The 15,255-nt window shown below is 33.1% G+C and overlaps 1 protein-coding gene across 1 annotated transcript in view; it reads right to left on the bottom strand.

Moving 5' to 3' along the window:
- NBEAL1 (neurobeachin like 1) overlaps positions 1–15,255 on the bottom strand; it is a 124,341-nt gene that overhangs the window by 45,892 nt on the left and 63,194 nt on the right. The window contains exons 24-32 of the mRNA XM_072961428.1: positions 14,480–14,638; positions 12,836–12,995; positions 10,234–10,322; positions 7,163–7,738; positions 6,654–6,829; positions 5,680–5,833; positions 5,251–5,379; positions 1,916–2,221; positions 1,673–1,822 (exon numbers count right to left, since the gene is read on the bottom strand). Coding sequence (XP_072817529.1) covers positions 1,673–1,822; positions 1,916–2,221; positions 5,251–5,379; positions 5,680–5,833; positions 6,654–6,829; positions 7,163–7,738; positions 10,234–10,322; positions 12,836–12,995; positions 14,480–14,638 — 1,899 coding nt within the window. The remainder of the gene's footprint in view (positions 1–1,672; positions 1,823–1,915; positions 2,222–5,250; positions 5,380–5,679; positions 5,834–6,653; positions 6,830–7,162; positions 7,739–10,233; positions 10,323–12,835; positions 12,996–14,479; positions 14,639–15,255) is intronic.

Below are 15,255 nucleotides of genomic sequence, written 5' to 3' on the forward strand. Positions count from 1 at the left end.
AAAAAAAGAAAAAGAAAAGAAAAATTCCATTACTTAGACCGCTACTCTCTGAACAGCATCCTAGGTAGCAACTGAATTCACATGCTTTTTCCAGTTTTCAAGATAAAATATACTTTGATTACAGGTTCTACTGATACGTAACTCTAAGCCCTGAAATTAAAGTTTTAAACTTTTCAGAAAAACAAGTGGTAAGACTGTCTTGTCTAACTCACATTAATATTGATCTATTAGGAACTATTAGGAACTAAAACAGTTTTAACTTGTTTCAAATAAATCAACACTGAATTACATTAAAATAAACAGTTAAAGAATGGATTTCAAAGACACCTTTAAAGAGGCAGTACAACAGTGTGGTGTTAAGAATGTAACTGTTGGAGATAGACCTAGGAACAAGTCTTAGCTACTTAATTCTCTAAGTGTCAGGACCATTATCTGTATGATGATGTTGACAATAATTCTCATCACAAAGATTAAGATCTAAAGTTCTTAATATAGTGCAAGAGAAGTAGCAAGCCCTCAATAAATAAATATTATCACTACTGCTACTGTAATTTTTACTAGATTTGTAGGAAATCAATGATTTGGGATACTGTGTTGCCAAATATTTAAAACAGATCTTTGATGAGAAAACTGAAGAAATCATGAGAGCTCCATGATAATTAAACATCAGTTTCACAGTTTTGACATTTGAGCACACAAGAACATTCTTAAATTAGGTTTTTCTAGAAAAGCTAAGGGTGAAGTTACAGAGAAAATGATGGTTGGAATACTAATTGGTAGAACTTCTGTGAGGGCAATATAACTGTATTTACCGTTAAGTGCTGCATATCAGTAATTCCACTTATTCTAGGGAAGTCATCCTGGATAAGCATAAAAATACAATTGTAGAGATGGGCCTCAAGTTTTTGTTTTTGGAAGGTATTTAACTATAAATTTGATTTCTTTAATATGTAGAGGACTATCCTAAGTTAACTATTTATTTCTGAATTGGTTTTGGATATTTGTATTTGTCAAGAAATTGATCCATTTCATTTGAGTCCTCTTATTTACGTGCACAGATTTGTTTACAGTAGTCCTTTATTATTATGCTGATGTCTGTGGAGTCAGTGGTGATATTCATTTCATTTCTGGTATTAGTAATTTTTCACTTTTTTTTTTCTCAATTTGGCTGGACATTTATCTACTTCATTGATATTTTGAAGAAGCAGATTTTGGTTTCATTGATTTTCTCTATTGTTTTTCTGCTTTCAATTTCACTTCTTTCAGCTTTTAAAAAACTTATTTAGAAACTAATTTAGATTAGTTAAGATTACTTTTTTCAAGTTTCTCAGGGTGGAACAAACTTACTAATTTTAGATTTTCTTCTTTTTTAACACATGCATTTCATGCTATAAATGTCCCTCTAAGCACTGATATATACTCAGCCTCCTTAGAGATATCTACTTTCAGCTTAATAGACTTTTTACATAATCACTATGTGTAAAACATTTTGATATTTATTTTTTAAGTTGTTACTTATCAGTGTTTTTTTTCTAATTCTGAAATAATTTTTCATACAAACAATGGGAAATATTGTTTTCAAAGTTCAGACTTGTTATTCATCTCTTTTGAATATTAAATGCATGAAATCAACATGAAAACCTAGGTATTAAAAACATTTAATAATTTTTACCTGAAACTTGAGCTTGCTTTCTCCTCCTTCCCGGTCTCGTTTATGCATATTCACCATTAAGGCTTCATAACAATCTTTCCAATAAAGTGCCATGTGCTGGTGACCATCATAAAATGTATGGGTTTCATATTGCTTCATATAAGGTACAATCTTATAAAAAATTTATATATACAAAATTTAATACATGCTCCTAGAAAAATGGTAATTAGTGCAAAAACCTCACTCAAAAGAGATAAAACTTACATATTTTTCAATGTAAACTTGCCACTCATTTGAACTGCAATATTCTTGAAAATCTTCAAAAAATGAAGAGCTGCCATTGGTAAAAGGTAAAGAAGGCAGGTGCAAGTTCATGAAGAGAAGCTCATAAATTTTGGAAACCAGGGTACGGACAAGGGGAATCAGAAATGAATATATTTCAGTCTGTTCCTTGATTGATTGACTTAGAACATGCTCCAGCTTCCCTAAAATGTAACACGCTTCATCCTGATTTTCAATCACTTTGGTCTGAAGAAGAGTGTTTAGCTTAGCTGATGCCATTGCACAAACCTGGAGGAAAACAGCAAAATAAACCAGATACTAAGTGATAATAGCAAAGTTCTTTGGCTCTTCTTGAAGTTGTTTTTTAAAAGAAATTATACAAGCAACCCTATTTAATTTGGAATATACTGAAAAGTTGACATGCATAATTAATCACCTCAACATCCATTCTACTCCTTCTTACAGTTTGCAAGAACAGGGGGATGATTCCATCTCTAGTTCTAACAATAGGTCCTAAAAGATATAAGCCAAACAGAATATCCAACCCCTTTCAACAGTGCCTGGTTCAGGCAACTCTTCTTTCAGTCAACTCATGTCATTGTCTTGTCACATGGATTTATTCAGGGATAGCCTAATGAGGGTAAGGTCAGAACTCTTATATAATAACTGATAAGACCTGTGAAAGGGCTCAGGTTTTCCTCATCTCCAAGCTAACAAGTTGGCCTACCATAGTTTCATAGATGCTGGCAGAAGAATGAGATTCCTGGAACAGAGACAAAGATCTATACAGCATTAGCAATAGCCAGAATGTTAGCATTTGCCCTGTTCCCCAAAATGGAATTCCATGGTGAGAGTTGAACAGGACTGGATGATGCCTGCACACATAGTGGCTGCATTATAACAGAGGAACCCCAAGCATAAGGAACCCAAATCTTTCATACTGTGCAGTAAGTGTGCCCAAACTTTTCCTTGGAGGGATTTATTATCTTTATTGTACTGGGCAGTAAACAAACCTGCCTTTTGCTCTGGAGGGAGACATGACCCCTATCTTCCAAAGCTATTCACTATACAGGTATTCTCAAAGAGACAATATAACAAAGTGATCCAGTGTCTTTATTCACAAGAGATGCAGAAACACAAAAGATCCACAAAGAACTGTCTACCACCAATGACTATAGGAAGAAGTATGCTCTTTCTCCACATATGAATAAGGAAGCATGCAGCCTCATTTGCTGTTGGTAGTCATTCTATAACAATAAGGGCAGCCAGCTTAAGACAAGCTGATGATGCATGACAGAGAGAAAGGCTGTGAGAATAACAAATAAAAGGAACTGGAGCCTTGACTGAATCATGCCTTAAACTCATCTTAACTCCAAAGTTTTCAACTATATGAATCTTCTTAGCTAAGTCAGTTTGCATTGATGTTTCTGTTATTTGGAATCAAAAGCGTTCTTATGCATATAGGACAATACATAGGAGAATAAGTCCTTGATCAGAAATCTAATTACGCTTAAAGTTCCTAAGGGAAATACATATTCCTTTGCCTGGGTGGCAAAAACCTGGCATAACTCAGGCAAAGAAATACTCTCTATTACTCTTAAGCTTTGACCTTAGACTCCTTAGACATATAGAAAGGTGATTTAGGTCACAAAAGGGGCCTCCTTTCATCTAGACTAGAGAAAGACGTCACAGCAGGACAAATGATATAAAGTGCCCCCTTCTCCCTTAACCCTATATCCCATTATTGCATCTTGTTACTTTTAAATTAAAACACACATTTTATTTAAGGAACTCTCACCAAAGAGAAAAACACTGAGGGTGACTATGAATGGAACAAAATAGAGTCCTAATATCTAAAATAAGTAACTACCTGGCATACTGCCTGCAAGGGCTTTAACAATCATCAGGCTAATATTAATGAAAAAGGCAAAAAAGTTACCCTCGTTCTATTTCCAGATGGAGGGGAAAAAAATGCTACAATGAACATGTATGTATATAAAGACTGTTTACTACTACTGTATTACCTCAGGATACAGTTTTAGAGTAAAATTACTAGACAAAGAGTATAATAAATTTTTTTAAGTTTTTAGTCCACATATTTTCAAATTGTATTTAAAAGCTGTACAATTCAAACTTCCACTATCCATACATCAGAATGTCTATTTTCTTGTTTAGCTTTTCTACATTTTCTACCTTTTCTACAAGGAACATGTGTTACCTTTATGATTAAGCAAAAAAACCCACTATATTTAAAAAGTTAGTGAAATGAGGAAATGATTTTAAAATAATCATAAGAAAAAAATATAAAATTATCAAAATATATGATGGCTTCAATCATCTGAAAAATTATATACATAGAAAAAATATTAAAACATTGACAGTTGCTTTCTCTTAGGCTACGGGATGATGGACTTTTTCTTTATATTTTTTGTGTATTTTCCAAAATGAGTATGTTTTCTTTTATGATTGGGAAAAAAAAGAATCTATTGAAAAGCATGGCCTTTTTAAAATACAGCAACCTTTTATTTTAACCTCCTCATGTTCTTATCAATATTATAGCAAGTTTATATATATGAGAAACCATCCCCACCCTGACCCCTTCCTCCAAGTTCTTAAAATTCCAGTATCAAAAGAAAATAAAAAGGGGGTAAATAACCATGGGATACATGTCATGACTAATCTAACCCAAATAATCACAAGCATCCAATGTAAATAGAAAGATAACAGACTGCAAACCACATGGAACTTTTTCAACCTTTAAAATTTTTAATTTAAAGTAGAAGTAATAAATATTCCATAGGTCCATATTTTATTTACCTTTATCTCCGAAACCTAACACAATGCTAACGTTTGGTAGGCATTCAGTAAGTGTCTAATGAATGAAAACAATGAGATAAATCATAAAACTGAATTAGTAGATTAGTAAAGTACAGAAAAAGACTTTGACAAGAACAATTTTAAAAATAATTTTCCTAAAAATGCAAGCCCTAAGCTGCTATTTTACATGTGTAAACAGTCCATGCAGGCTGCAGAGCTAAATACAGACGAAGTGAGTAACACCCTCTAACATGAGCCATGTATAAATCCTCTAAAAGGAAACCTTATTTTACACTAAGTCACAAACAGCAGGAAAAAATAATCAATCAGCTGCCTCTCAAGCTTCTTTCCAATTTCACAAAAGTGAAACTAGAGTTAAATCGTGATATTTAAAAATAATTTTAAAAATTAAAATGCTGAAAACACACTGTCATTCAGTTATTATACAAGTTCCTATGTTGCACGCAAGTAGAGAAAATAATGCAAAAGAACTGACAAACCTGCAAATTACCCCTTCCAATGAATCCTAGAAGCAGCTGGATCTGAATCTGAGAGAGTTTTACCCACACTGGACTCTCAGAATACCAAGCGGCCAGACTGTCCAGGAGCAGCACCATGTCCTCTAAAAGCTAACACAAAGGAAAAATTGAGAAATAAAAAATTCTGTTTTGGAATCCACTGATGATAAGTTTTCCCTAATTGTAATACAAATCATAAATATTTCAAAATTAATTCAATGTTTGGTTGGTAAAAGCCAAAAGAATTATCTTAGTAATAGCTAACAAAATCTGTGACTATTTATCACATCTTATCCACGTTTATTGCATCTGATTAAAATTAATGCTTTGAAGAGAGGGGGTACAAAATTTCCTTCCTTGAATGAAATTCTTCACTATGAAAAAAAAAATTTCAAAGAGATATTACTGCACCTTCTCAGTCCACATGTTTGAATTAACTAGTCCCTCTGACTGCAGGAAGTCCTGTATGATCAGCATGAGTCGGAAAGCATTTTCAGCAGTTACTGGATTAATTTTTGCTTCTCTGTTTTCTGTGACTGCCCATTCTAACATCTTCTGTAGCAAACTAAGTATAAAACAAAGTCCTCTTAAAAACATTTTAAATTTTTAAAAATAGCAGGTCATTAAAAAAAAAAAAGCAACAACCCATTTATTTACTAACAGGAGTGTATCTCCAAAGATACACTATCACTGGCAGGTGTCATAAGACATTGTGGATGGAATTTAATAACAAAGAAGCAACTTTTTAATCCTTGGATTATCTACCCTTAATATACCTAATACTGAAAGGCAAAGTAAAGTTAACTGTTTTGACCTGACCTTAAAAAAACTATGAAAATAATTCACATTCCAGTCTCCATGAGATATTTAAAAGTTTCTTAAAACTGAAATTGGAAACATTAAGGAAGAAAGCCTATGCCTTATAGAGGGTCTAGCCCTGTGGAAAAAGAAGAGAATGATTCTCTTCTAGTGTGCTGTTGTTGCAGTGTTTTATCATATGCAGGGAACTCAAAGCTTTAGAGAAGTGATTTTCATGAAAATAGTACTGCCTTTCTTTAGCACAAAAACACTCAAATTTGGACAAGGTTGTACAACACAATGCACCAGTGCTTCGACACCGCAGAAAAAAATTTTCAAAAGGAATATACAATCACATAAAATCCAAATTATGCAAGACTTAAATCTCCTCACATCAGAGACAGTTTTGGATTTCTCTCTAGATCCCACTAGAATGGCAACAGACAGGGAACGGTACTAAGCAAAAAGCTTCTCCTTTACTCTCTCTCTGCCCCCACTGAATACTGAATAAGTGTTCAACAACAAATATTATTTTAGAATCCTGCCCACTCCAAAAGGAGAGGGGATATCACCAACTGAATGCTTACATTAGTTTAATTTCCTCTGATGGTCGAAGAAGCTCACTGGATATTCCTGGTTTAGTTAGTGCCGAAAACACTTGTCCCCGTTCAATCCAAGTATCATCATCGGACTTTTCTAGTCCCTTACACATTACACAGTTTAAAATATTTGTCAGTAACTGAAGAAGCTCCTCCTCACATCTCTATAAAAAAGATACAGTAATATGAAATTATTGGAGGGAGGAGAGGTTAAAAGCACATAATAAGAACCCATCAGGTAATTTGACTGTAATCATTTAATGTTATTTCTAAGGTGTCTGGATGAACCTGGAACTTTATTAGGAAGGCACTAGTGATGCATTACAAGGATAACTAAGACACTGGTTTTGCTCTCAAGATACAGTTGGATAAGTTTCTAATATCTTAGATCATGAGACTTAGAATATGAATATAATATGAAATTGTTAACAATTACACATTTCTAAGGTGAGACATACAAAAGTAAGAAATGCATTTGAACAAATAAGGAATTTTACCTCTTGGCTTTCAAGTAAAGATAAGTCATCACTAAAGCCCACATCATTTGGGACACTACTTTCTTTGTCAGACTGCACAGAAAATGTTTTCATAGACTCTATTGGGGATGGCGTGCTGGGCGGGCTGTCTGGCATCTGACTTCCACTATCACTCAGTTCACATGAATCAATTCCACTGAGATCTAAACTCAAATGTGAAGGGTTTTTATGCCAGAATTCTTCTTGATTCTCTGATTTGAAAGACAATTCTCCCACAGAGTTATCTTCTTGAAATAATGGTGTGTTTGAGTCTAGAGAGTGTCTGTCTTCCAAACTCCACTGATCTGAAGACACATGAGCTGAGGCAAAAGAGTTGATTTTTTCGTCATCTGTCTTTTCATCAAAGTTCCTCTTGATATCTTCCGCTGATACGTTTTTATCATTGTCTTTCATTAAAACAGGCCTACTGTGCTTATGAAGAGTATTTCCATTTTCAAAATTTGGTGTTAAAAAAAGCCTAACTAAAGTGTCTTGCCAACCCACTTGTTGAGATATTTGATGTGCTGCATCTGGCTGGGACTGTAAAATCTGGAAAATCTGCAAAGATTAAGAATACAAAAGTCATCAAAAAGTATACAGTACTTTATATCAAAAATAGTTTCATTTCAATTATTTTAATGACAAAGTAATTCCACAAGAAACTCTGGGAGAATATACTTTCAAAAGATTATGTTCTTAACTGGATTAGAACTATTTGGAGGGCAGACATTTAACTAATCTGCATATTATTCATTGTACACATAGAGTAGGGAAGTACACAAATATCTGCTGAAAGATGAAAAAGGAAAAAAGGTAAAATGATCCTCCACATGTCAACACACTGATGCTGTTGATTTAACTTGGTCAGAGAAAAAATATAAATACAATTAAGGTATATATAAAATGTATTAAAGTTATATCCTCTCAACCAAATGTTTTCCATGAGCCTGCTACATTTGTTTAGCAAATACTGAACATCTACTATGTGCCAGGCACAGTGGCGGCACCAGGGTTAGCGGAGTAAACTGAACACAAAAGACACTTTGATAGAACCTACGTATCCCAAGAATAATGTTTTCCCATCTCATTTTTCCCCAGGTAAAGTTAACAGCTGCTTGGCAAAAACATTTTTCTCTTGAACTCTGTATTGTACCAACAAAACAAAAACTGTACTTTAAGTACAGAAATCTATTTCCAATAAGATGGATGCTGCTATTTAGCTGGAATAAGAAACTGAAATTAAAGAGTAGACACTGATAAGGCAACATGTATAACCTCTAGTATTTCAACTGACTTCACATTTTTTGCATAAGAACAAATTCTCAAATACTATCAGAAGTGCAGTTAAGATCTTTAAGACATTCTAATCATAAAGCCAATAAACTTCTACACAGACGAAAAGAACTTTGGATCCCAGTGTTTAGAGTACCTCTTTCATCAAAAATTCTAACTCCGACAAGTTTCATAGCAAGAAATGAATTATGCTGGTAGTACACTGATACTAATATAGAAAGCAGTGAGTCGTCAGACATAGAAAGCAAACTTATGGTTACCAGTGGGAAGGGGGTGGGGAGGGATAAATCAGGAGTTTGGGATTAGCAGACACAAACTACTATATATAAAACAGGTAAACAACAAAGTCCTACATGTACATCATATGCAACTATATTCATTATCCTGTAATAAACTATATTGGAAAAGAATCCAAAAAATGTATGTGTGTATGTATATATATACAAATACTGAATAATAAAACATACAATAAATAAACAAATATAAATAAATAAATAATAAATATAAATATGTATATATATATAAAACTGAATCACTTTGCTGTACACCAGAAACTAACAGTGTAAATCAATGATACTTCAATAAAAACAGAAAAGAAAAGAATTATACAATGACCATTCACTGTAGCAAGAAAAATGTTCATAATAAGACTAAACAACACACACAAAAAGAAAGCAGTGAGACGCAATGAGTCACAATGGCATGTGAAGTTTCTTTCCTCACTTAATGCTATCAATCAGTGAGCTACCGCTACTCTACCAATTTTAGACATATTAGCCAAGTTTAGCATATTAAACTATGGCTGGCAAAGAAATTTTTCATGATTTCATGACTTCAAAATTTCCATAAAACAAGAATTATTTTACAGCTATTTTATAGACACATCATGGATAAAAAAGCTGTTTCTAATTGTGCACTGGAAGGAAAAGGATCAATCTACATGACCTGCTTCAAGGACAACATGGCAAAATCTATCAAAATGTAAAATGTGAATACTCTTTTTCACAGAGCAATTACATTTCCTGAATTATGCCCAAACAGGTATTACCACAAATAGGTAAAGATATATGTAAAAAAAAGTTCTTAACTGAAGGAAACAACCTAAATGTCCATCAACAGGGAAGCAGATAATACTTTATAGAATAGCTATAGGATAAAAAAAATGTAACCATTTAAGAGAAAGATACATCCAGATTTACTAATGGAAAAGTACTGAGACATAACTAGAGAATAAAATTAAAAAGAAAAACAAGGAAGCAAATTAATTACCAGACTGGTCAGTGGTTACCAGTAAAGGAGAGAGGTTATAATCAGGAAGAAGCATGCAGGATAAGAATACTTAACTTAGTTAAAGGTTAAATGAGTGAACTGAAGGCAAACCATCGTTGGACTACACTTACAAACAAGCTACAGAAAATCTTTTATACGAAGTTCAAAAGATTCAGAAACTCTAAAATATAGTATATGAATTAAAAATAATGACAATTGAAGATTCTTAATAAACTGTTCCAAGTAATACATTTTTGACTCCAGAAAGGGTGTATTTCCAGGAGCCCATGTATAGCTAAAAAAAGCAAATTTACATGCTGATTTCTTATGATTACATATAGTTAATTCACCTCAAAAAAGGAAACTATAAAATTATGTCATATAACAGATATTAAAATATATTTATCTGATACAAAATAGTCAATCTAAAAGCTATTCACAGCATAACAACACAGCTATTTTTAAAGCATGTATCTTTAAAGTATACTAACCTTTCTGCAGATGACCACCCTGACATTTAAATATGCTCTGTGAGATATATATACCACAGATAACAGATCTTTGAAATTAATAGCAGGATCTATGATGGAAAAAAAAAATAGTTAAAATTAAATACTGGAGATAACCAAAGAAAGAACCAGTGGTAAATGCTGAAATAATCATTTCATTTCTTATTTTATTATTTTTTCTGTTGTCAACAACAGATGCCCTTTATTTTCTCCCCAACTTTATTAAGATACAATTGACATGAAACATTATTTAAGATATAAAATATGATAATTTGATATATGTATATATTGCAAAATGATTACCACAATTAAGGCTAGTTAACACACCTATTAGTAACTCACATAGTTGTATTTCTTTTTGTGGTGAGGACATTAAAGGTCTGCTCTTAATAACTTTCAAGTATACAATATACTATTATTAAATATAGTCACCATACTATACCTTAGGTCCCAGGAACTTACTTATCTTACAACTTGAAGTTTGCACCCATTGTACCTTCACCCATTTCCCCCTCTGCTCCGGCTCTGGCAACCATCAATCTACTCTGTTTCTGAATTTTCTTTTTCCCACATATAGTGAGATCACACAGTATCTGTCCTTCTCTGCCTGACTTATTTCACTTAGCAAAAAGCCCTCCAGGCTCTTCCATGTTGTTGCAAATGGCAGGATTTGCTTCTTTTTTTTTTGGTCAATACTCCACTATACATACACACACACACACACACACACACACACACACACACACACACACACACACACACACACACACACACACACACACACACACATGTATATACATATATACACACTACATCATTGTTATCCATTCATCTGCTGATGGACATTTCAGTTGTTTTTATGTGTTGGCTATTGTGAACGATGGTACAACAAACATGGGGGATTCAGATATCTCTCTGAGATATGATTTCATTTCCTTTAGATATATAAGCAGAAGAGGGACTGCTGAATCATACAGTAGTTCTATTTTTAACTTTCTGAAGAACCTCCACACTGTTTCCACAGTGGCTGCACCAATTAACATTCCCACCAACAGCACACAAGGGCTCCCTTTTCTCCACATCCTCACCACCAGCACTTATTATGGCTTGTCTCTTTGATGACAGCCAAACTAACAGGTAGGAGGTGATATCTCATTGTGTTTTTGATTTTCATTTCCATGATAATTAAAGATGTTGAGCACCTCTTCTTCTACCTGTTTGCCATTTGTATATCTCCTTGGAAAAATGTCTAATCAGGTCCTTTCCTCACATTTTTTGCTATTGGATTTTTTGCTATTAAGTGTGATTTTATATGTATTCTGGATATTAACCCCTTATCATTTCTCCCATTCCATAGGCTGCAAACATTTTCTCCTATTCCATAGGCTGCCTTTTCATTTTTTTTTTTCATTGTGCAGAAGCTTTTTGATTTGATTTAGTCCCACTGTTTGACTTTTACTGCTTGTGCTTGTGGTGTCACACGCAAAAACTCATTGCCAAGACGAAGGTCAAGGAGATTTACCTCTGTGTTTTCTTCTGCTACTTTTATAGTTCAATTCTTATATTTAAATCTTTAATTCATTTGAGTTAATTTTTATAGGCGGTGTAAGACAGGGGTCCATTCTCATTCTTTTGCAAGTGGATATTCGGTTTTCCCAACACCATTTACTGAAGAGACTATCTTTCCCCGATTAAGTATTCTTGGATCCAATGTCAAATATTAGTTGACTGTATATGCATAGTTTTATTTCTGGGCTCTCGATTCTGTTCCATTTGTTCATGTGTCTATTTTTATGCATACTGCAGCATACTATTTTGATTACTACAGCTTTGCAGTATAATTTGAAATCAGAGTGTGATACTTTGAGCTATCTTTTTTCTCAAAGAAAGAACTATAATTGTCATGTAAATGCTGAAATAACTGTTTCATTTTAAATAAGAATTGTAAATATGTTCAAATTTTACAAAGACAATAAGTTTAGAATGTTTGACTTCTTCCCGAGTAAACCCCAAACAACTGTTCTTTTCTTTTGATTGCCAGAATATATTGTCCATACTGCTTGGATCTTATGCTATTATTTATCTTTTTATGTACATGTCTTGTCAATGAGATGATAAATCACTCAAGACCTTTCTGAATTCTTAACATCTGATACAAATTCTAGTTTGTAGTGAGTACTAAGAAAAAACGCTTATAAAAGCAAAACTAGAAACAAAAAAGCATATACGAAATTAGTTTTCATTTTGCTTGTAAGAAAGAAAAATAATATTTTGTACATATTTTCTCTAGTGTCCTTTTCTTCTTACACAGATTAAATTATTTATTAATCACTCAGTCAATAAACATTTACTAAAGGACTACCAAGTAAGGAACAGTGCTAAGTCCTAGGGAGACAAAAACAACAAAGGCACATTTTAAAAAGTATCTAAGGAAAGCCCTGTTGAATCAAGTAACAGGTAATTTTAAAAGCAACCTGAGGAAAAAGAACCTCCAGAAAAAAAAAAATTGAGAGACACCAAATAAAATTACACTACTATAAAGAACTTTTGTTAAATGTATCAGTATTTCTAGCCTTATTCATACCTGTACTTATGACTTGATTGGTGAGGCTTTTAATGAGAGAAGTATTAACAAGTGCTTCATTAAGAAGGAGTCCCAGTCCTGAGTAGCCAACTTCTCTGAGTCTAATACGTTGTTTACTTCGTTCATAAACGTTCGTGCATTTCAACATCTGTTCCATAACCTGATCACAACAGTAATATATTCTTCTTAATACAGACAACTAAAAACAGTTTGTCACTTAGGCTAATATTGAATAAAATATTAGTATAGTTATTTTGGAGCACCATTTTATTCCTCAAGTATATTTTTCAAAAAAGGTCAGCACTAATAGGGAGGAACACTCCATATCTTGCTATCATTAAAAAATGAATTTAAAAATAAACTGGATTGAAATGTAACTATATATGAATAATTAATATGTTTAAAACCCTAGTTTATATAAATTTCTTTTCAGGTGAAAAAAAATAATCTAAATTTTCTTTTAATGTGTAAGGTGTAGATGGAAACAAATCCTGCAGCTTGCAAGAAAGGAAGTGTGTTCTGAAAGAGAACAAAGATATTTCTAGATCAATCTACTAATCCACTTATGTAACAGTTGTCAAAATAATTTTCAACAATGAGGAAATACTCTGTGAAGCAATCCATCCATATGCTAAAATGGGAGAACCAATTAGTAACCCCACAACTTCTCAGAGTTTGATCAACATTTTACAAAGTAATAACCCTAATGAAACCCTATATGGAAAGGTAATTTTGGCAAGATAATATCATGAACAACCTCTGCAAGACCATTCTAAAGAAATAACACTTAATCTCCATGAAGGAACCCTGTGTGGGCAGATGCTTTAAAGAGTAGCCTCAGGTGTCACCATAACCAATACTCAAGAGAGATTATGTCGGACTATATTTTTATGCACCTTTGTCTTCCAAAGTTTAGGAATTCCAAACACAAGCAATTCAAACATGACCCCGTAAGTAAACTTCATAATTTAACACTAATGACAGAAGAGGTAACAACTGTCACAAGGCAATCAGGTATAATGAACAGGAGAACAAATCATGAAAAATAATGTACTTGGCAGTAGAAATATGACTGACTTCTCTAATTTTAGTTAACCAAGAAGGTGGAGTGGGTGGCTTCAGCCAAAGTTCAAAGTTTGGAATATCTTGGATAGCTTAATAAAATATGTTCTACGTCTTTTGACAAGTTATTAAATTCCCTAAGCTTCTTCATCTGTAAAATGAGGACAATAATAATAATATTCACTTCATAAAGTTGTTGCAAAAACTACATAGACTAATGAAAAGGCTTCAGTGTCTAACAGTGGGTGCTAAATAAGGTTAGTATGATCTGCCACACAGACCCACTGTAACTCAAAAGGGGGATGAGAGGCTGTGTACTGAGGATGGTACAATAAAGTGGATTTTCCACTGAAATTACTGATCAGATTATAATATAATTAGTTTTTAAATACACAAACAATGAAAACATGAGATATATATATATATATATATATATATATATATATAAAAACAAACTGAACAATTTAAAATTAGATAGAAGTAGATATGAAAAAGAATTTACAGGCATAGAATGGATATGTTCCAAAGTAAATCCACATACCCATAAAAGCCCCAAAAAAGACACTTAAGAAATGTTTGTACCTTAAAAATGATTTCTCTTATTCTGTCAGAGTACTTCTGATTTAGGAGCAATGCATAAAGTATGTCAGCATTTCCTGGTTCAAACAGCAGTAAGAAAAGCTGACCTCTAGTTGGGCTGGTCCGTAGGAGACTGAAGAGTATGTCCAAAATTCCAAAAAGCTTTTAAAATTAAGTAACACAAAACAAAACAACCACACTCACATATGGAAGCACAAATACAGTCCAACCACAATAGTCATTTAACTAAATCTTATGTACCCATTAAATGTTCTACCTTAACTGGATCGTCTGGTATCTTCTGAACCAGCCCAGCCTTTTCCCACCCTTATGCTCTTGGCTTATTCTATTTCCTTTTGTATATCCTCTTACCCATATTTACCTGCTGAACCATACCTATCCTGCTTTGCCCATATGAAAAGCTATCTCTTCCATAAAGCCTTTCCTAGTCTCCTCAACATGTAACACTCTCCTCTGAAAGCCTCATAGGACTTTGTATTTCTCTTGTAGATATTATCATTCTTCTTTGTTTCATAATTATTTATAAACCTCTCTTATCTATTCCTGCCTCCATTAGGCTAAAAGTAAGAATGATAATTCATTCAAATTGTATATCTACAATATCTAGTATTAGTCTATGTGCAGTAAGTTTTCAACAAATAATTCGACTAAATTGACCAAGAAAATATCACTGGCAATGAATCATAGGTGACAATACAGCTGTCATGAAATATTATGATTACTCTTTATTCTAAATAATGAGAAATTTTTGAAGTAGT

The sequence above is a fragment of the Vicugna pacos genome, chromosome 5 (genome assembly GCF_048564905.1).
Source record: "Vicugna pacos chromosome 5, VicPac4, whole genome shotgun sequence".
In the NCBI taxonomy this organism is placed as follows: domain Eukaryota; kingdom Metazoa; phylum Chordata; class Mammalia; order Artiodactyla; family Camelidae; genus Vicugna; species Vicugna pacos.